Raw genomic sequence first — 23,429 nt, 5'->3', positions numbered from 1 at the left:
AACTTTCACCGACACACGTGGCTTAGACTTGGTGACACGGAAGTCAGCCTGGCAGTCATCCTGTGCCGGTTCTGTTGACAATATGGGCCGGTTTAACAAGGGTTGAGCTTGGATGGTATCAGCTACATCTCCCTGAACCATTCGGGGGGGGGGCATAGGTGTCCCTGATTGGTCCTCCACACACTGGCCTCTTGGGACACCCTGCACATCCTGGCCATGTCCCCTACTGCGCCCACCTCTTTGAGGTCGGCCACCTTTGCTTCCCTTACTGCTTGGTCGCCTCCCAACCATAGCACTGCTGTTGTTGTGCGTATGGGAGTTGCAGTAAACAATTGTCCTAGGCAATTGGGGTGAAAGGGGTAGGGTACTAGATGGAATTCGTACCCTAGTGCTCTAGCAAGGCTGTCTGTGACCCATGGGGGAAGATGGCGGGTCATGAAATGCACAGGCACCCCGAAAACAATATTTAACGTGCATGCAACCCCTGGTAGAGCATGTGCGTGGAAAAATGAACCCGCACTATGCTGTGGCACCCAGATACACAAAAATAAGCGTACGCGTGGTACACACAGCCTACAATGACCTCTGAACGGGTATGCGACACACGGGGGCAACCACAGTTGGAAAATGCGTGCGCGACTCACCGTCTGCCTGGAAAAAGAATGTGAAAAAGACGCATGTGCGCGCGTTGGCAACACCCCCACCAAAAGAAGAATTGAACGCTGTATGAGTAAACAGGGAGTACGAACTGGAACCGTTGTGAAGTTATCGCGTGTGAACTGACAAGAAGTACAAGAATCACCCACTCGCTCTCCACAAAAAGCACGTACAAGAAAATGGCATCCTACACGTACCTTTTAAGCCAGCCCACACGTGCAGCGTCACTTACGCGCGTACGCGCTAAGGCCCTTTCCTCTAATTGCACGCAGTCACACCCGGACATGCAGTTTTTGCACGTGTACAATCAACATGCACCTGTGTTGAGGGAAACGCCCTTGCGCGTCACGTCACAGACGCACTTACGCGCTAAGGGCCTTTCCTCGAATTACACACTGACGTGCAGTTTTTTCACGTGCCAAATCACTCCGTATCAAGCTGGCCACGCAACAACACACGGAAGACCACGCTCCTGCCCAGAAGGCCATTTTCCTGCCCCGCAGAGCCCCGAGCACCCTCCCACCTGCTGCTGCTGCCTGCCTGCTGCCCACGTGCCATGCTGTTTGGTGCCTGCACGTCAGCCATCTGCATGGGAGCAGTTGCTGTGACCACCCCTGCTGGAACTGAAGACTCCCGACTGGGATACCATCGCTCCACAGCCCAGCCCCAGGACCCAGGACCCAGTTGCCCACCCACACCTGCCTCTGGGGTTGCCATGTCGGACACAACACCATCTGGCACCGCTGGCAACCCCCAGCCAGAGAGGCAGAGGGCTACCAGCTTCAATGCCAGTGAAGTTGGTATCCTGGTGGAGCAAGTCCTGGGGCAGTATGATGCCTTCTTTGGAAGTTTGCGCGTCGACAATGAAGGACGGAAGAGGATCTGGATGGACATCGTGACTCAACGAGGAGGGGGTGGCAGTCTGTGACATTCAACACGTCCGGAAGTGCTGGTAGGACTTCAGGTCCAGGACCCTCAAGGCCCAGCGCCTCTTGAAGGCAGCGGATGCCAAGGGGTGCAGGGTCCGCCTAACCAACAACCAAATGAGGGTCCTGAACGTATACACCAAGCGCTCCACCACCAGGTCCTTGAGAGGCAGACCCGTCTGGAGTCGAGCGGTAAGTGTACATGTGTACTGATTGGACGCTGTGCATGTTGAGGTGTAGCAGGAGTGGCCAGGTTGTACATATGTCTGTGTAGGGCCATGTATGCATGTGTATGTACAGGGAAATGAGACTGCTGCATGTGAGTCCTCTCATGTGTGAGACACATCTATGGTGTATGTCTTGGTAAGCATGCTTGGCAAATGCAGGTGTGGGTGCACACATTTTTGAAATCCTGTGTATGTACTGTGGCATGGTTGTGGTGTCAAACATGGATGCTGCTTCCACCTGCATGTATCTGCACCATGTGCATTTGCATGTGTGTGTATTTGACAAGTGTGCAACTGTGATACTCCATGGATGCATGTGACACTGACTGCATGTGACACTGACATGTAGGAGGCTGATTGCCAGATGTGACATGGATGGGGATGTTATCACAGTGACAGGTGGTGGAGATGTACAGATGCATGTAGGTCTGGTGGCGTGTGTGCATGTGTTCTGCACTCCCCGTGTTGCATGTGACGTCAGGCTCACCTTCGGCTGCTCATGCTGTTTGTGTATGGATGGTGCTGCCTTATGCAACATTCCTGTTGATGTGCTCATGTGTGCGAGTTGAAATGACATGTGTGTTGGGGAGTGTGATGCGATGTTTGAGGTTTGACACTGCCACTCATGTACAACTGTCATATGTGTATCAGACCATTGTACAGTGCCCTGATGCCTGTGTTCTATCTCTCCCTGTCTGCAGCGCCAACTGATGAAGAGGGGGGAGAGGGTGCTGTGGAGCAAAGCGGCAGGGATCGCACCACCAGCCGGAGACACGAGGCCCAGCTCCCCTCCCAGGTTGTCATCTCGTCGGGGAGTGGCCGCAGCTGCCGAGGGTAGGTCCAAGAGGCGGAGGTGGACTCCTCGGCAGCAGAAGGGGTAGCTGAGACCCCACAGGGTCCGATGGAGGAAGATGGCACGGAGTCATCCAGGTTGGTGGGGGGTTTGGTTGAGGAGGAGGCCGTGGAAGGGACACACACAGGGTCTGGAGGGGGGGGGGGATTCCACTGGTGCAGTCCAGGGGCAGGGACAGGAGGCAGCACAGGCTGCCACGGAGGTGCCCGTGTGTAATCCTGTCCCCGATCCTGTGACTGCATCATCCCGCACCAGCAGGGATGCCTACGTCCAGACCCGTTTTCAGGGAGGGGATGAGCGCACAACAACTAGCCTTCCTCTCCCTGCGGATGTGGAAATCCAGGACCGGGTTGAGCCTGTCCTGGCTGGGATGGCGTTGCGTCAACGGGGCATGCGAGGTGACCTGTAGTGTTTTCGTGAAGACACTGCATGTCATCTCGGATGCCTCTTTGACCGCGTCGACCTACTGGGACGGGTCACCAGGACTGGATTCCTCCGTCTGCTGGACCTTCTTCCGACCCCCTCCTCACCTGAACCCCCTATGCGCCAGTCGTACTCCGTGCCATCTTCCGGTCCATGTATCACCTGGGTACTCTGTGGAGCTGCCTCTGACCCAGCGGCCAGGCTGGTGGAGGACACATCCCTGCCACAGTCGGGAGTCGGAGGTCCAGAGGGGTGGCCACACCAACAACTGCACCCCAGCAGGATGAGGACATGCAGGCATCAAGAGCCAGGGCACAGGCACAGCAGCAGCAGGCTCAAGGTGGGAGCGATGATGGCTCGGGGCCATCAACATCAGAGTGGCAGGCATCGGCCGGAGGACCCTGGATTGGGAGTGTCTTCCATATGGCAGCTGTTGGGCCAGCACATAGATGCAGAGCAGCGGCGGGCAGAAGAGACACGGCTCACTATGGTCAGGGCGGAGTACTTCATGCGCAGGGTGCTTAGGCGGGCCGAGTGCCTCGAGGCAATTCGCAGGGAGTTGGACATGGCATTATCCCTGCAAAACCTCGGGGCCATGGAACAGGCCCGCCTCCAGGATATACAACAGGAGTTCGATGATGCCCTGGCCCGGGAAATCGGCAAGTGAGCCGTAGGACATGCCGCGGCCATTGTAAATAGTTAGTTAGTGTTAGGTTTCATTTATATTTTTCTTTCATTTGGGGCGCTTGGACTATGCCCCACCTTTTTGTAGATAGTTCTTCATTAGGTCGTTTTTTTTGTAGGTTTCATTTCAATGGTTGGGCTATTGGACCCTGGATTTGTTATTTGTATATAGTTGAACAGTGGATTTATCGTCATTTTATTTTTCACCATGGAGCAATGGATTTTACTAATTTCTTCCCTTTGGATTTGCTTTGTTGGACGGTGACTTTGGACACATTTTTATTTGGATTCTGATTTCATATTTTTTTTTCCATTTTGGAACATGCTGCATTTTATTTATTATTTTCATTATTGCGTTTTCATTTCATTCACTTCATTTTGTGTTGTGTTGAATACATTTTTGTTTCATACTTCAATGTGTGGTATTCTCTCATTGGTTTCATGCATGTCGATGTGGGTTTTCACATTCACTGGCACCCATTGTGTGTGTGTGGCGGACATGTGTTGATGTACATACATCCCATTTGGGTTGTTTCATGTAATGGGCATTTCAATGTGGGGTGGATGTAATACTTGGTTGGTTCTTTGGGTAGGGGTGGCGTGTGGTGGGATTTGGGTGGCCATGAGGGCCATGATTGTGGATCATGACGACGTGTTGGGGGGGGGGGGGGGACATGAGTCGTGGCCTGCTGGCAGGTGCCGATCACTGCTGGGTGGGTGGCGGTCCAGGGGGACATGCGTTGGGGCCTGCTGGCAGGTGCCCATCACTGCTGGGTGGGTGGGGGTGCAGGGGGACATGAGTTGGGGTCTGCTGGTAGGTGCCTGTCACTGCTGGGTGGGTGGGGGTGCAGGGGGACATGAGTCGGTGCTCACTGGTGCATGGTGACATGTGGGCTGGCTGGGGGGCATGCCCAGGGCGGATGGGCTACCTGCGGGGCATGCCCAAGGTGGATGGGCTGCCTGCAGGGCATGGCCTGGGGTGCAGGGTAGTCCCCTGTGGTGTGGGCTGCCTGCAGGGCCTGGGGAGGGGAGAAGAGGGCACACCTGGGAGGTCCCACACTGCGCACCCCCAAGATGCACGTACCCCGCTCGCCCAAGGCCTATCGCGTGCGAGTCTCCCCGCGCACCCCTCAGAATACACGTACCCTGCTCGCCCAGCGAAATCACATGTAATACTCCCCGCGCACCCCCAAAATACACGTACCCCGCTTGCACAAGGCTTATCGCCTGTGATACTCCCTGCGCACCCCTCAGAATACACGTACCCCACTCGCACAAGGCCTATCGCGTGTGATACTCCCTGCGCACCCCTCCGAATACACGTACCCCGCTCACCCAGCTAAATCGCGTGTGATATTTCCTGCGCACCCCTCAGAATACACATACCCCGCTCGCCCAAGGCCTATCGCGTGTGAAACTTCCCACGCACCCCCCAAATGCACTGTCTCGGCCCTGTGAACTGGTGCAGGGTTAGCGCGGCACTTTGCGCTGCATTGGGGATTTCAATGCCTTATCCTTGCGCAAGGGGCGTTCTTGGGGGCGTGACTGGCACTGCAGGGATGTTCTCTGCACCAGCGCTCAAAATGGCTTTGATATTCCATGAATACGCAGTGCGCCAGAATGCTGTTTAGCGCACACTGCTGGCGTATGCTGGCGCACGCTACCTCTCTGCGCTGCTCGCGTGCGCTGCCTATGCGCTGAAATCTATGAATTACCCTGTGAGTGTTTCTTGGCACTGCTCTAATTAAGTAAACTGTGAAGGCTTGGTTCGTTTCATAGAATACGTGTTCAGAAAGTGCCATGCTGTTGTCACTAGTGATTAATTCACCCAGATTCTTTGCTATCCTATATAGTTATCTTAAGGTAGTTAATGAGCACCAAGTCCACAGTGTGTTGATTGAAGCACACGACCCTTGTATTACAGACATATTTGTCAAATATAAACATCTGGGGTCATTCATTCCCAAATTATGCCAAGATGTCAGGAACGCTCGTTGTTTCTATTTGTACCCTTCATTATCTCTTGGATTATTTAAAAATAGTACAATATGAGTGAACCAGACTGTCTATCTTGGAATGAAAACCTTCTTCCAGAAGATAATGTATAAGATTATTCAAGACAATGTGTTTTCTTAGTAAAGCAAAAGTAACGCATTAGAAAAGGTAAATGATACAATTTTTAAAAAGAGCAACTGTATAATGTTAGCAAATTAAAATAATTTCCCTTTGAAATAGCGTCTTTTACAACAAAACACAGGCCACCTCCCTCTCTCAGGAAACGTACATTTTCTCTCTAGTCATGCTTCCGTCAACAATGGTTGGGTTGGTTTTAGCAAACGGGCAACTGAAAATAAGACTCCCACTATAAAGGGGGTGAAGTTGGGCAGAAGAGAGAGATCAGTGTATGATATGCCAGGTAAAGAGAGTATATTGTTTTAGTCGAATGCAGGTTAGTCTAAATGTGTGTTTTGGAAAGTCTTAAGGTGTTGCGGAACTTGAGGAGATCCGTCTCAAGACGGAGAGAAAGGGCAAGGATATTCCACAGGATAGAGCCAGCTGAGGAAAGAGAACAGCCACCCACTCTCTGCTTAGGGAAGCACTTAAAAGCCGAGTGTTGGAGTCGGAGGATGAAAGGGATCTCGAAGGAGAGTATTTGGTGAGAACAGGTTGCAGATAGCATGATCCCTGGCCCCAGAAAGCCTTATGGATGATACAAAGGGATTATAATTTTATCCTTGCAGCAACCGGGAGCCAGTGGAGAGATTTTAGGCCTGAAGAGATGCAGTCTTTGGGCTTTAGGCCAAGGATATGTTTTACAGCCCTATTCTGGATTAGCTGGAGGGGGCAGAGAGAAGAAGGTAGATTAAGGAAGAGGCTGTTACACTAGTCCAACCTGGAGAGTGTACCAGGGCGTTGGAGGAGGTAGAGTTTGAAATGGGCATTGTTGGCAAGGTCCAGGATGTATGGAAAAAGAGAAAGAGAAAGAGGCGAAGATAACCCCCAGGTTTCTGATTTCAGAGGAAGGAGAAGGGGGAGAGCCCATAGAGGGTGGCCAGAGCGAAGAAAGAAAATAGGGAACAGGAGTCCCGATAGGAAGAATCTCGATCATGCTGGCGCTCAGACAGATCATTGGAGATGCACCAAGACTGGAGCGGACAGACAGTCAGGAATGACAGAGGAGGTCAGAAGAGTTGCGGAAGGTGGTCTTAAGAAGAGTTGGGTTCCATTTGCATAACACTGGAAGTATGGGGAGAAAGTGGAGATAAAGTGAGCAAGAGGAGCGAGTTAAATGTTAAAGATCCAAGGCGAAAGGACAGAGCCCTGGGGAAAGCCACAAGTGGAGATAGAGGTGGGTGAGGAGAAAGAACTCAGGATAACCTGGGAGGGACGGTCACTGAGGAAGGTGGTCAGCCAGTCCGATGCCCTCTCCGAGATACCAAGGGTATCATGGGGCCGTTTTATGAGGATGGAGTGGTTGACCATGTCAAAAGCAGAGGAGAGAGAGAGTAGAATGAGAACAGCAGGTGAGTTTGAGTCAAGAGATGCAAGCAGTTCTTCATGGGTGTTCAGGAGAGCAGTTTCCTTGCCTCTGAATGCTCAGAATCAGACTGATGGTTGTGCAGGCAACCAATATGCTCGGTATGCTGGGTTAGTTGGGGGAAGACGAACCTTTCCAGAAGTTTCCCGAAGAATGGAATGACAGAGCTGGGTCGGTAGTTAGCCAGACACGAGGGGGTCGGCAGAATACTTTTTCGCAATGGGGCACACAAAGGGAGTGCTTGAGGGAAGAGGGGAAAGACTCAGTGGCAAGAGAGTGATTACAGAAATCAGCGAGTGCAGGGGCAAGGAAGCCGATGTTGTCCTTAATAGTTCTGGAAGAACAAGGGGGAGACCTGTTTGGAAGAGACCTTCATAGAGCGGGCAACTCTAGTGACCTCATCCGATGCGAGAGGGGAGAAGCAGGAAAGAGTGGATGGGGGAGGAGCAGGGGCCGGCATGGCCAGGGGGAAGGGAGGAAAGGAAGAGAGAGAACTCAGGATGTCCTGAGTTTTAGCAGTGAAGTGGGTGTTCAGTGCAGTGCAGAGGGCCTTGGAGGAAGATGCGAGGTGGAGACTGCGGAAGGATTGGCTAGTTCCTTGCAGATTTTAAAGAGTTCAGCCATGCTGTTAGAAGCTCCAGAGTCGCAGACCTGGATGTGTGCCCTCTTCTTGGAGCGAATGGAGAGACGGTATTGCCTTTGGAGAAAACAACAGGCCACTTTATCAGAGGATGAGCATGAGGTCTGCCACTTCCGTTCAACAGCTCTGCACTTGTGTTCAGGGCTCCCAGATCAGAATCGTACCAAGTGTTACATTTTGTGGCAGGTTTTAGACAGATCCTCATGGCAGGGGCAAAGATCTCGAGAGTGTTAGTGGTAGCGAGATGGAGATTGATGAGAGCAGAGTCAATAGTTAAGTCATTAGTGGGAGCATGGGGGGTGTGTGAAGGTGGAAGAAAATGCAGCAGCTGACACTTGTTTCATCGGACGGATGTCTGCAAACAAGGCTGGCAGAGCTGGGGGGAGGTTTGGTCAACAGTTCCCAGGTGGGAGGAGAAGAGGGAGTGGTCAGACCAGGAGAGCAGGGTGGAGAGAGGGGTAGAGAGCAATAGATCAGTATGGATCGAGGCATCAAGAGTGTGTCCAGCCGAGTGGGTAGGACCAGAGGGGAGAATGGAGAAGTGCTGAGGTAACGGAAGAGAGTTGAGGCCGTGATTGAGGAATCCAGGTGGATGTTGAAGTCACCCAGAAGGAGGAGTTAAGAGGAAGAGGACAGGAGAGAGGAGCCATTAGCCTATTCTGAGAGGAAAGAGATAGGGCCCGGGGGCCTGTAGAGAGTGGCAATGGTCACAGAGGAAGTAGGAGAGATGCCAAACTTGCAGACCAGACTTTTAAAGGAGGAGTATGACTAGGTGGGTATGAGGGAGGAAGGGACCCACTCGAGGGAAGATCAAGGCTACTCCACTGCCTGCACAGTTGGGCTGAGGCTTCAAGATGATCTTGTAGCCCTTAGGAAGAAGGGAGTCAAAAGCAGTGGCTGAGCTGGTATTAAACCACGGTTGGTGAGAGCAACGACGTTAAGATCAGTCTTCAAGGAGGAGGTAGATGTCAGAAGAATGTTTGATAGCCACACTCAATGCTCGTTCAGCTAAGTGAAGCCAGTCACCACCCTTGAAAGTTTTCCGAGGTGGTGTACAGGAGGAGGGCGGGGGGGGCACACCTGTCAGAGGTGGTGAAGGACGTGCTGAGAGAAAGGAAGGAGCAGGAAGGAAGTTGATGAGAGACGGCAGGCACCGGTCAAAGAGAAGGAGATTGGGTTGAGGACCCTGGGCCACGATAGTGCCATTGTGATAAACATTAATGATGCACCCCGAGGATGAGAAGCCAGCAAAGAGTACTTCCCATTCTAGTGCCACCATTAATGGGCGAGGAAGGGGAGAGAGTGGAGATTGGATGCCGAGTCCATAGATCTGGAAAGGGGACAAAAAAAGAGATTATCAGTGATAATCTGTCTGGAAGTGCCGCTGGCATAGGTGCCTGCCATAGGTAAACTGGGATTACAAGAAAGGATATCTTTTTTGCACTCCAGATTTAGTGAGAGAGGGAGGATAGGTGATGGAATAGCAGGTGCGGCGGCAATGGAGGGGCTTCGTCCAGCACTGGACAGGGCCAGACAGGGGCCTTTGTGCTGGGGGCTGGCTCTCGCCTGCCGGCTCCCGGCAGGCCACAAAAGAACAGCTGCTCAGGCAATCGGGATTGTGCTAGGTAGGATCCATAGAAGAACTTGGGTGCAAATAAGGGCAGCATCTTTACCTCACTCCTCCATTATTTATGTGATTTGATAACTGCTTTCCGAACCATCCTTCTCTCTCTCAATCAATATTTTGACAGCCTTCCATGCCCTTTTTGTAGATCACATCATCTTTTTGTCCAATTTGTCTTTGTGCAATAGTCCCACTGCATACTAGTGGCTAAAAGGTGAAATGTAAGCACTAGTCACTCACGGGAAAGGGCGCACAGCCATTCAGGTGGCTGGGAACATGAGTGGAATCTGTCAGTGACCACCTACATTCTCCCAGCCAACCAAGCACCTCCCTACTCTGCACGGCCCCCATGGCATTCCACACCCTCGCCCCACCAATTTACCTGCTTACGTGGGCTTCGAACTGGCCACCAGACAACGTCACCACTGTTATAGAATAGGACAGGAATATTCTTGTGTCACTTATTCAAATCTCTTATTTCATGTGTCAGCAGCCTTCTTTCTATTTCTGATGGGAGATTGGGCATGCGCACTACACGTGCCGCACATCTGTCCTAAAATTAAATACATTTTAACTATTCGCAACCTGGAGGGAGCCCATGGGGTGCGAATAGTGATCACCAATGCATTAAGGGACATACAGGGCTGGTAATGGCCCTCACTTAACTCGGTCTTACCTTAGGCACAGGCTGGCTGGTCATTACTAGCCACGTACACCGACCGAACAAGGATATGATGGCTGTATACAAAACTACTATCTAAAAGGGGGATCTGGATTACCTTCTGACCAGGACCAAGTAGGACAATTTCCAGGTCATGTCTATACAAAAAGGAGGGTTAAAAAAATATATCCTTACCTTATTCTTCTTTAATGACTCTCAACGTTTATATTGTTTAAAACAAAGGCACAACATATATGGCATCTGGTCCTTGTGTGGGTCTCTTTCATTCCAAAGTGTAGACTCTTTTTGCCCAACTGAAGAAGACTAAAAGGTAGACTTGTTTTTCTGAACGCCCAACATAGTATCATACATGGCGACTCATCGACCCACCCCAATGCTTCATTTATGATACTATTGGGGGAAAAGGGTTAAAAATAAAACACATGGAATATATGCTTTTATGTAAAGTTTTTCATATAGGTAGTTGTGAAGAGATTCCTATACCCATATGCCTCTATAAGAACTTACTGTAACAGCACATAAAGCTTGATTTGCATTTGGTCTTTCCCCTTCTGTAATGGCTTAGCAGGTGAAGAATGATGATCTGGTGGGGGTTGCCCAGAGCAATGCCAGAGGTTAAGATTCAGTCTAAACCTTCCAGCCACCACCCCTTTGTTTTTGCTTCGTCAACCTGAGTGGGACGGGTATGCCCAGACGTGGGTCTCGTGCCTGCTGGGCCTAGAGACTCAAGCTACTCCTCACTGATTAGGCCCAACAAGGTCAAAACACGTCTGGGAATGCTTGTGGTCTCATGCAGAAGGGATGTGACCTAGCAGTTCGGGCTGGACTGCCCCTTTTGGGGTGAAACCAAGCCCGGTTTTCATATGGTCTTCCCCTTCTGTAATGGCTTGGCAAGCGAAGCACAGTGGTCGGGGGAGGGGGGGGCATTCCCAGAGCAATGCCAGAGGTTAAGATTCAGTCTAAACCTTTCAGCCATCACCTCTTTGTTTTTACAGTGACATAAACTAACATGTTAGCCTGATGATGTACATGCTTTTAACGTGGCGAGTTTCTTCATTTTGCACATTACTCATGCATTTTATCCTCAGTCGTTTTCGTCTCATTTTTTTTAAAGGGTGTGGGAGGTTCTCTCTCCCAGCCCCCCCCAATCTAACACACAAAGCCACCCTCCAAGATCCTTAAACACAAGCAATAAGCAATATAAATAATAGATATATAAGAGCATTGGCAGAATCTTAGGGAAATATTAAATGCAGATTATAAACCACTTTTGTCACGGGTACAGAATGGAGACAGGCAAGAAAGTAATAAGTAAGAAAAGCATTCATGTATTTTGTTGTTTTGATACAAAAGCTCCACTGATCAAAAATAAATGTGAGATTTTAATTTGGGTCATGAGAACAACAATCATTGGGAATGTATCTGGAGAGCAAGTTTTAAATGCAAGCAAGGAACCAATACTAGTAGTAGCACTATACTAAACAACACAAAAACATTATAGTCCCAAGATTAGTACATGATTGGCACATATTGGGAGAGAATCTAGGCCACTGGTGTGGTTCGCGGAATGGGTGAGTGAACACAAGGGCTGGGTAACAGTGAAACAAAGTGAGACACAAGGTGACCAGTCCAGCACTACCCGCCATTAAATGCTGAAGGATTGAGATTAAGCAGAGCAACAGCATTAAGAAGTTAAAACAGTCAGTTGACAGTCAGCGAGCTTTATGTCCTAGGAAATGTCCCCCACGTCTTTACGCTGGTCACTTTATACTCGAGAAAGAAAAATATATGCCCATATCCCGGCCAATTCGGTCGTTAAATATGAGAAATAGGAGCCACCAGGGGGCGCCGAGATGTGCTGATGCTTCTCGGTCTGTCTCCGCCTCCGGTCGCCTAAAATTGTGATTTGGGCCCCCCAGCACGCTGATAGCGGCTATATGACCCCCTTTGCGAGTTGCTGCTACCCTTGAGCACGAGTTGTGTGTTTTTTTGGGACCCGAAAGTGCAGCCACTCCTGTCTGAAGACCTTCCTTGGTGGCGAGCGGGGCCTGAGAAGGGACTGCTCCCGCCGAAGTGTTCCGCGACGTGATCCTCAGTGGTCGGTGGGGGAGGGGCGGCTGTTTCCTGTGCGGCCGTTGCCTTGGCGGTCAAGCCTCCCTAATTGGAAGTGTGTCGGTGCCCCAAGCAGAGAGCAGGGTGTCAACGGAGGATCCCGTGCGGGATTGCAATCCTCTAAGGAATTAGTGGCGTGGGAGTGCAGGTACGAGATTGGAGCTCCCCCCACCGTGTGATTACCTTTACGATCACGGGAGGTGATGTCCTCCTCGCCGGCGCGATCGTAGCTGTTCCTGGGTACGCTGCTCGTTGGTGGATCGGGGGCCGAGAGGGGTTTTCGGCCCCCCTTTGGCCGCCTACGGATCTTCTGGGGTGCAGTGAAGCAGCGAGGAAGTGCACTCTGGGGAACGCTGTTGGCCCGGCCCGTGGAGTAGTGTGTCCTGCGTGGTCCACGTTGGTTGGCACTGGAGTGCCTGGCACAGGAGGAGGATGCCTGGAGAAAGCCAAGCCTACCGTTGGTGAGCACCGCCCGCCCCTGGGGGCGCAAGGGGGCCTTGTGAGACACTGGTCGGAGTGGCTGGGACACTAGCTCTGGGCATCATCTTTTTTCGAAACAGCACTGGCTTATCTGGTTCTGGGGCTTCTTCCATGGACGTAGTCGCCTACTGTTGCTTGGAAGCCTGCATGCACCTGGGTACTCTGGCTGTTCCAATTTCTACTCTTGGTAGCTCATTTCACTGATCCAGAGTGCCCATCTCTGCCTTTAGAAAACCCTGGCCATCCCCTTTGGCAGGTTGCCCAATGCTGACCTGAAACAATTTGCAGATGCCTGTTGCATTACCATCATGAGTGCAAAATCATAGACCTGCTACATAATTAGAGCCAGACAGTCTCTCCCATACGACTGGATTTCAGCGTTCAGGCCATCCAGAGACAGGCAGAGCAATAACACCAGCGTCAGAGGAGCCTCATGCCACGATCGCCCCATAGTGCACACCCCCTTGAACCCTCTGTGTCCTACAATACTGTAGACCACCAAACCCTCAATATACACCTGGAACAGGACAGGGACTGCTTTGGTTGGCGAACATACCTCCATACGCTGCAGTAGCGCTCTTGTGTCTTGGGGGAGCTGGCCCGGTGAGGTGTAAGCTGTGCGAGGTGGCGGCCCCCTTCTGCTTGGGCTGATCGAGTTCTTCCATTGCAGTGTCTTCCTGTTTGAGAGCTTGTTCCCCCGGGCCTGGTTTCCTGCGGTGCCCTGGGTCGGCCCTGTTCTCGAGTGTGGAGGGGAGAGTCTTTGGGCTCCCTGGCACCCTCCGCCGGAGGTGGTGTGGCAAGGAACGCCTCCAGGGCCCAAGGTCACTTGTGTCGGCTGGCCCGGCAGTCTCCCTGGCTGTGCTGGTGGGAGGTTCTGCCCGGGGGTTGGTGCGGGGCCCTTGGAGTGCTGGCATTGGGGTGAAGCTGCTGGTCAAGTCGGACAAGAAATTGGCGACGGCGATTACCTGAGGGTTGGCCCGCTATTTAGAGCTGCTTCTCCTCAGTGCCTTCTTCCCCTCTTCTGATGGACTGGTCTCAATCTTTACGGAGGTTTCGGCGCTCCCCTGAGCAAAGTATGTATAGGAGCGATACACAGCCTGTGTCCCAGTTGGATGCCATGGAAGCACAAACAATGAGTCAGAATATGTTTGCTCTATTGGAGGAGATAAGAGGTTTCAGAGCAGACATCAGCAAGAGACTTGACTCCCTGGACAAGAAGCTAGACGCTGTTGATGATCGAGTCCAAGCCTTGGAGGCCAATCAAACGTCATCAGATCTCTTTGAAACCCAATTTGATATGCGCCTAGCGGAGCTGGAGAGAAGGGAGGAGAAGATCTCCCTTAAACTGGACGATCTGGAAAATAGGAAACAACGCTCTAACCTCAGATTTCTAGGCATTCCGGAGCAGGACGGAGAAACACAGGCTGACATCATGAGAGCAGTCAAAGCAATTATAAGTAAGCTCTTTGACGGGGGTAATACTAGTGAGCCGACAATTGATAGAGCGCATAGAGCAGGAGGTCGTGCTGGAGCCCCTAGGTCAGTCCTCGTCAAGTTTCACTATTTCTCCGAGAAGTTCAAGATCCTGGATTTAGCCCGGAAGAAAGGCCACATTGCCTGGGAGAGTTTTAAAATAATGATCTACCAGGATCTTTCGGCATTTACTCTGGCGCGTCGGAGGCTTTGTGGCCCCTTGACTAAATGGTTGCAGTCTAAGGGAGTGCGATACAGATGGGGTCATCTCTTTTCTCTCGCTTTCGAAGTTGAAGGTTATAAGTACTCCCTCGTCACGGAAGCCGACATACAGAGGGTGACTGGCAAACTCTTAGGAGACTCAGATGGGGGTGCTGGAAACTCAGACGGAATTGGAAAGGTCGCTGACCAGCGGAAGCCCTCTCGATTTGTGGAGAGGCGCCGCGTCCGAGGTCATAGGAAATTTAGAAGGGTGACACCGCCTTCTCCGAGCCAGCCGGCCTCTTAACCTATTTGGGAAGGTTGTTTCTTATAGGGTGCTCCGAGGTGTCCCCGGGTTTCATTATTCAATAGGGGGGAGGTCCTGGGGGTTCTTGGGGCTCACTGGTGTTGGCTACGTCTTGAAGAGGGTGACTTAAGCTAGTGTGGAAAATGTGTCGGTGAATGGGGGTCAAGGAGTGAGTGAGTTCGAGCACTGTGTGCGGGGGGGGCTCAAAAGGATGTGGTATTTCTTTTATATCTTGGGCGGCCCAGGCAGAGGCGGCCAATGGTTGCCTGGTGTGGCAGCGGTTGGATGTTGCTGTCTAGCCAGGTGCTCAGTGAAGCGGGGGGGGGTCGGGGGGTATGTTTTTTGTGGGTCATGGGGGTCAGTTGGGTTCCAAGTGGTTTGGGGTGTTACTGGTTATTGTAGTTGCTTATGCTTGGGGGAATTATTAGAGAGTTATCTGTCAAGATTTTTTTTCGGCAAGTTTACTCTTTCAGGGACCAATGCTTAGACTTTATTTTTTGAATGGGTGAATGTGATTTCCCTCTGGCGCTGGGCTCATTGAACGTGCAAGGCCTCAACTCTCCATATAAAAGGTCTCTGGTGGCAAAGGAGCTCAATAGGTTGAAAGTCGACATTTTGTTTCTTCAAGAGACTCACTGGGTGAGGGAAGCAGAACCTGCTTTGAAGGGAAGGTCCATACATAAAGTTTTTCATGCGTCCTCCAAGGTCAAGAAGAGAGGGGTGGCGATAGTGATCTCCCAGAGGGCCCATTTCTCTCTTCGAGCCCAGGTCAGCGATCCCGAGGGCCATTTTTTTATGGTCAAGGGCGATTGTAGAGGAACCAAGGTGACCTTGATCTCCGTTTATGCACCCAACGATGCCCAGGATCGCTTCTGGTCCGAGATGAAGCTCAAAATGATTACCTTTACTGAAGGGGCGTTAATGGTGGGGGGCGATTTTAACATGGTTCTCGATTACTTGTGTGATAGGTTGCCCGGTTATGGATTCCCAGCTGCAAAGGCACCTTGCGTCATCCTTCCAGAACACCAATGATGACTTAGGGCTTTTGGACTCGCACTCGGCCTGGGAAGATCCTGAACCCCTTTTAACTTTTTTCTCAAAACCCCACTTGTCATTCTCCAGAATCGACTATATACTGGTCGATAGGGGGTTTTACGACAGAATTTCGGAGGTTCGAGTGGAGGTGACTCCGTGGTCTGACCACAACTTGGTAAGGGTCCAATTGGGGATTCCCCTGGTACTCCCAGGGCCGAGGCAGTGGACCTGCAATGACCTCCTGCTGAAAGATAAGGAGCTAGCACAGACTGTCTTGACCGCTATTGGGGAGTTTTTTGAGTTTAATGATAATGGGCTGGTGAGCCTGGAGGGGGTCTGCGAAGCCTTCAAGGCAACGATCAGGGGTGTCCTTATTGGGTTGGGGGCGGCGAGGAAGCGAGAGAGGAAAAGCTTCTTAGGGAAAAGATTGGGGCCATCCAGCCGAGGGGCAAGTTGAGATCCCAGATCTTCCCAGGGAAGTTGGCCAAGCTCCAACAGCTTAAGGCGAAGTTAGCTGCTCTCCTGGTGGGGCAGACCGAAAGGAAGCTGTCCTTCCTTAAGCAAAAGTATATGGAGAAGGGTGAAAAAGCTGACAAAATCCTAGCATGGAGACTCCGTGGGCTTAGGGAGAGTAGGCGAGTGGAGGCTCTTACCCTTCCGGATGGTAAGCTCTGCCGAGAGGACCCGGGGATAGCTGACCAATTTCGGAGGTATTATGAAAGCCTATACACGTCTGAATATAAAGGAGATGGGGCCGACATAGATGAATTTTTGGAGGCCTTGCCAATTCCTTCCCTTCCCCTCGAGAAAGCCTCCCTCCTAGAGAACCCCATTTCGCCCCAGGAGGTGATAGACACTATGGGCGCTATGAAATCGGGTACAGCCCCGGGGGATGATGAGTTCACTGTTTTTTTCTATAAAGAATTTTGCGGTGCCCTGGCCCCTTTCTTGGCCAAATTGTTTAATGGTGTTCTTGACTCGGGTCAGCTCCCCCTGTCTATGCTTTCGGCCGGTATTGTAGTAATCCCCAAGGAAGGGAAGGACCCGAGAAGTTGTCAGTCGTACCGTCCCATCTCTTTGCTTAACACGGACATGAAGATTTTAGCCAAGCTCTTGGCGAACAAGTTAGCGATTCACCTTCCTGCCCTTGTTCATGGTGACCAGGTGGGTTTTGTCCCGGGGAGGCAAGGAAGCGACAATATTAGGAAGTCGCTCGGGTTGATACATGAGGTGGCTCTGACCGGGGAGGAGGCTTATTTGCTATGTTTGGACTCGGAAAAAGCCTTTGACCGGGTCGAGTGGGCCTACCTGAGCAAGGTTCTGGTGAAAATAGGTCTGGGGGCTAGATTCTGTAGATGGATAGCAACTTTGTATAAATGGCCCTTCGGCCAGGGTGGCAGTCAATGGCGTGTCCTCGTCTCCTTTCTGTCTCTCCCGTGGCACTCGCCAGGGTTGTCCGATATCACCTTTGCTTTATGCTTTGGCGATTGAGCCTCTAGCTATAGCGGTCAGAGAACATAGGGGTATATCAGGGTCAGGTGTGGCAAGCTGGTCTTTAAACTTTCGCTTTTTGCTGACGACCTTCTGGTGTATGTGACTAATCTTAGACAATCGCTTCCGAGTCTCTTCAATCTGATGAGCGCTTCTGGTTCCTTTTCCGGGCTGAAAATTAATCGTACAAAATTGTGTTTGATGCCTATGGGCAGCTCTGACCTAGAGGTGGGGGAGAGGACTACTTGGGAGGGTATCAGGGTCAAGCGGGAGGCGACACTTTACTTGGGGGTCTGGATCCCGAGAGACCTGACAAAGCTTTTTGAGGTCAATTTCCCTCCGGTTCTGGCGAGGATTTTCGCTGATCTCCGGCGCTGGTCTTCCTTGACGCTTTCTTGGTTCGGCCGTATGGTGTCGATCAAGATGAATGTTCTTCCTCGTCTGCTTTACTTGTTTTCCTCCCTCCCGGTCGTTATCCCAGAACCATTTTTTAAGGCTCTCCAGTCGGAGGTGGTTCGCTTTATCTGGAGGGGAAAGAAGCCGAGGGTTAGATTTGATACTTTAACTCTCCCTCATTCGTACGGGGCTTTGGCCTGCCTGATTTTCGTCAGTACCATAAGGCGGCTCTGTTAAGGAGGTTCCTGGAGCACTTGAGGGATGAGATGAGAACTTACTGGTCATACATTGAGGATGTCCATGTCCATGCCCATCCCAGAAAAGTGAGAGACCTCCTGTGGGCAGTGGGAACCGCCCTTCGTAGGGCAGTAAAAGTGCATCCCACCTTGTCTGTGTTGTGGTCACTGTGGACGAAGGATAAGGGGAATGCATCCCTTTCTTCTTGGCCCTCCCCCCTGTCCTCGGTGTGGGCACCCCCCATTCGATTTGGGTAAAAGAAACCTTCGGGGAACTCAGAGATGGTCGGACGGGGGTTTGGAACGTGCAGCCCAGTTATTCAGGCAGGGGGTATTCATAGACTATGATAGCCTTGTGGAATCTCTGGGTGCTCCTTCAATTTCTATTTTTGACTACATACGAGTTAAGGGTATTATGACTGATCCCCAGTGGGTTGAAGACCTAACCCGCCCCCCCACTCCGTTGGAGAAGGTGATAGTTGATTCCAAAAGTAGGAAAGGCTCCATCTCTAAGATCTACAAAGCGCTGATCACGGCAGATGTAGAGCCCAGGCAGTCCTTTATGAAACATTGGGAGGGCTGGGTGAAGGGGGAAATGGGTGCGGCTACTTGGTCGGCCATTTTTAAGGTCCTTTTTTCGGGATCCCTGTACACGGCGGCAGCGGAACATAATTTCTAGATGCTGCATGCGTGGCACCTTTCACCTGAGAGAATTGCCAAAATGTACTTGGGGTCCTCCCCGCTCTGCCCGAGAGGTTGTGGTCAACGAGGGTCCTGGTTCCACCTTTGGTGGGGATGTCCTTCTGTCCAGTTTTTTTGGTTCTGAGCTCCTGAGCTGGATTAAGGAGATTACGGGGTCTGATTTACCCTTGCAGCCCCTTGTGCTTCTCTTTGGTGTGCTGGCCTCGGATGAGGGTGATGAACCTTTGTCACGTGTGGTTCAGGCCATGTTGCGGGTGGGGAGGTTGGCCTTTGCTCAGAAGTGGAAATGCTCTGTGATGCCTTCTAAAGCTGACTGGTTAGCTAAACTCTGGGTGATCTTTACGTATGAGAAACTCTCGGCGATCACTCACGACACCATGAACTCATTTTTGCAAGACTGGATGGTGGTTCTGCTCCATGAAGATTGTGAATCAATGAGACTTTGAACGATGATAACTTTCATCTGCCTGTAAAAGTTGTGAGGCCACCTGGGTTGCCACTGGACATCCTTTGTTTCCATGGTTTGAGCCTGTTGTGCCAGTTTTGATTGCATATTTGGTCCCGATTCTGTGAGACGCCTTTCTCTCCCGAGTTCCTCTGGGTTTGGTTTGGGTTTAGAGGGAGGTGGGTTTGGGGGTTCCTTGACTTTGTTTCCTTTCAATGTTCCCTTACAGGGTCTTGTTTTCTGAAAACAATAAATGCTTAATAAAAATTCATGTTAAAAAAAATATATGAGAAATAATCATCCTGGTTGCACCCAAAGAAATGCCAGCCTTGTGTGTATTGACCTTTCGCCATGGATTACTAAAAGCAGTCTTAACCCGAGAGCTGTGGGTTGGCTACTTAGCGATATAGTACCTGTAATTTGGGCAGTTTGTACGGTGCATTATATTCCCATTATTTTTGTAGATATAGGAGTTGTTCACCATTCCATGGTTTCTAATGAAAGGCCTAACACATGACTAGTTGTGCCTCCATTCTGGCCTACTAGAGGCACATGCCTAGCCCTAGAGGTAAGGAGTGTATTGGCCACTTTCACTCCCCAAAAATTGCCAAATACAAAAAAATAAAAAAATAGGGAGTACAAATCACCCAACAAACAATAGGAAACAGACACATAGGACACTGTGCCCCTGCTTTCACCCACACAGATGCATGAATAGGTTTGGCCACAGAAAGAAACTACTATTATTACTGCCTTATGTGAAGATGTCAAAATGTATCTCTTAATGTGCATGAAAAAACAAGGTGGAAGGAAGTATTTATTACAAAAACATGGATGTTTTACAGTTACAACATATTTTTACTCGCTTATAAAAAAAAAACTCCCATTGGAAATGGGACTTATTTTCGCCCCCTAAAAAATCATTATACTCCTAATTTAACAAAACAGGGAGTAAAATACTCCCACTTCAAAATCTTATCCGGAGAACTGCACATGCGTAATATGTGGATGATTGTACCACCACTTATCTGGCAAGGGGACCGACCTAACACACCAAGCATCAGCAAGACTACCCCAACCATGCCCTCCTGCCTTCATGAAAGCACAGTAACAGGGTGGCATGTGCGTTTCTTCTCTTTAGTTCCACTGATGCCCGACTCACTTAACACGGTACCATTCAAACCTCGAAAAAAGGGTTTCAACATCTGAACCGAATGCTTCTCTGAGCAAGCTACACAGATAAAACATTTCAGAAGGGGCTACTTAAACTGCAATATTTTTTCAAATGCTTAATTTCATCTTTGCTGGAGTCAACGATGAAGACCATATTAAGCATGTGCTAGCCCAATTCAGGTATGGACTTTTAAGGTGTAGCAAGTGTGTGTGCGTGTGTGTCTGTGTGAGCAGGTGTAGGTCGGAAGGGGGTGTGCAGGTGTAGGTATGTGCAGGGGTGTGCGTTCAAGTGTACGGCTATCGATGTGTATGTGTAGCTGTGTGTGCCTAGCTGTAGTGGATGTGTGTGGAGGGGGGGTTGTATCTGTAGGTGAGTGTGTCTAGGGGCGGTGGTGTATAGAGCTGTGTGTGGGTGAACCTGTGTACATACATACACATATATACACACACAAACACGTACAAAAGGGAAGGGGACAAATAACACTGGTGAGGGTACAAACCTGCTGTGCTAAAAAATCGGAGGGCATTAAGGAAACCTAGGAATGACCACATACCTTTATTTGACGGTGATATAGGGTTTGTATCCTTGAATCACTAAGTACATACTGCACACTGAGCTTGGTGCTCGTTTAACTTATACACCACACTCATCCTAACATTTAAATGTCTGTAACATTAACCCATACATACTGATTCAGACAGCCACAGGATTTGCATGCGAGAATGGTTGCGAGCTTGCAACTTCCGTCACTCTATTTGGGCCCAAGTGCTGTCTGCAGATAATGATTCCCTTTCCCATGTGCAGAATATTAGCCAGACCATAGGGTAAGGACGGCTGTGCCCATGCTAGTTTCTAATATCTTTAGTTAAAAAGAAATAACTGATACACAAGTGTTTACAATAGGGTTAATTGTGAGTCTAGATATTGTTTCCCCCCACCCCCATCACTACAAATATTGATCACTGATGCTACAATTTTTCAAGAAAGTCACTGCTAGTGAACACGTTCTTAGAACAGTTTTGCTCAAGGGATTCCAGTGAAATCCCATAACTTCAACCTATTAAATGATAACTCAAAAGCACAATGCAGTGCACACTTTAGCTAAATGATGCTAATGAGAGGAAGTACGTGTCTGTCAAACTAATCACAAATGAATAAGCTAAGAAAGCGTCAGAAGGGATGCGTTCATACGCTTGCTTGGAGGTCCAGTGATGCCATTTAAAAATGTCCTAGTTTTGCTATGTCCAGCTGTTAACTGGGTCAGCTGTTTATCCAGAACATACCTTTCTTTGCTTTCTGCAATCTCCTGGAGCGCTGTGCGGAACTGTTCGTCCTTCCGGATCAGGCTTTCTGCCTGCTCCCTCACAGTCTCTTCTGTGGTTCGCAGGCGTTTTTCCAACTCAGCCACCTGCCGGTGGACTGCCGCAAGGTGGGCATTGGCCTCCTTGATCTGCAGTGGCGAGAGCACAGACATTGCTCGGAAGTCGCCAACACACTCCCGAAGACCTTCTCTATAGGTTGATTCTATCTGATCGGGTAGTGTTCGTTGAAGCGTCCTTGGCCCATAACAACAGATGTCTTTAGGATTCTCGGCAAATTATCAAAACTGCCATTGGCTCCACGACTTGTACAAACGGTCATGTGTGTATCAGGTTTAACATTACAATTTCACGAGCGACACAGATGGTAGCAGATGCAATCCCAAATGTGTAGATTGAATCTAGTTATAGATCGCCCTATTGCCCGATTACCGGCGAACCGGTCGCGGGCTTAGTATTGTTTAATTCTACAGAGCAAGTGACACTGGTTGCTCCGCCATACTGCCATATTGTTAGGCGATCTGATGAAAGGGCTCTGGTCATGGTACGCTTTATAGAAAAAAACATGTACTCAAACAATGGAATGGTTTTGAAGGGGTCCAAGAGTAAGCGCCAACAAGTTAGCACACCCTGTGTTGAAGTACAGGGCAGCATGCAAAGGAATTGCAGCTAATACAGCATAAACAACACTGTTGTACTAGCCAAATAGAGTTCCGATCCATTTCTTCACCCCCTGCCGATTTAATTCTTAAGTGGTCACACAGGTTCGATACTGTACTTAACAGCTGCTTAACATCGCCTCCTCGGAACTCCCTGGTTTCGAGCTTCGCGCTCCAGTCACTACCTTTATAATTCTAGGCATATGCCTTTTTAGGCTGAGCGGAGGCTGCCTGCGACACCGTATGACTGTCCCTTAAAAAGTTTAAGAACGCTCCTGCCAGTTGACTGTCACCCCTCTCCCTCTTTGAAACCAACTCTGTTCTCCAAGAGCCTAGCTGCTTCCTGCAGCTCCAACCAGGAAATGAGTCTTGCTTTCGTGAAAGCAGCGTGCTGATTGGCCCTTGTGAGCTCAGAGCTGGTTGGTGGGATGTGAGCGTTCCTTCGCAGGGTGCCTGTCTCAGCAGTAATGATGATCGAGTGGGCGGCGGCCTCTCTCTCCACAGAGCTGTTTGGCGTGCGTCGAGGCAGGTGCACGCGAACCTTTGTGACTGGGTCACCAACTCTACTGCATTTTTGTGGTGTAGTCCTTTTCACCATTGCCCATATAAATATAGAAAAATCACGAGAGCTACTCAGTAATATAACACTATCACCAGTTTGTGTATTTGTATTTTTCAAATCGTAACTCTAATTAGGCTGTGTGCCATCTCCTCTGATACAGAACAGTAGCAGAGGTGTAAAGGAGGAATCCGCGACCCACTCTTCTAGAGATCAACTAATTTGTCACCAAACTGATCAGACAATTTTATGTTTATGAAAGCACTTTTATAATATGTCCAATTGCGCTGGGACGTTGATTTAAGATGCATGGGCAGCTGCTTGGCTAGTGGTCTTTGGTAACCCCAAATCCATAGAGTAAGTAGAATGTGTGCGTACCGCCAGCTCTACGACCTACGCCCAAAATTGTTATTGAACTTCCATTTAGTACATCATTAATTTTCACAACTATTGATAACACAATTCGTAATGTTCATAATCCATCAATTTATTCTCTCCAGATCAAATCCTAATTGAACAGCCAACACATGTTTCAACGATTAACGTCTTTCTCAAGGCTGTTTGTACAATAATTGAGTCAGTTCAC

The 23,429-nt window shown here is 50.0% G+C and overlaps 1 protein-coding gene across 1 annotated transcript in view; it reads right to left on the bottom strand.

The window, feature by feature from the left end:
- The window catches only part of LOC138576842 (vimentin-type intermediate filament-associated coiled-coil protein-like), a 41,914-nt gene extending 19,272 nt beyond the window's left edge, over positions 1–22,642 (bottom strand). The window contains exon 1 of the mRNA XM_069649588.1: positions 21,590–22,642. Within this exon, the coding sequence (XP_069505689.1) occupies positions 21,590–21,780 (191 nt within the window). The 5' untranslated portion in view covers positions 21,781–22,642. The remainder of the gene's footprint in view (positions 1–21,589) is intronic.
- Positions 22,643–23,429: the final 787 nt, after the last annotated feature.

Source organism: Ambystoma mexicanum, chromosome 1p, assembly GCF_040938575.1.
Source record: "Ambystoma mexicanum isolate Mex_15411 chromosome 1p, UKY_AmexF1_1, whole genome shotgun sequence".
Taxonomy (NCBI): domain Eukaryota; kingdom Metazoa; phylum Chordata; class Amphibia; order Caudata; family Ambystomatidae; genus Ambystoma; species Ambystoma mexicanum.
Note: the sequence above shows the minus strand (reverse complement) of the source record. Positions and strands in the feature narration are given on the sequence as shown.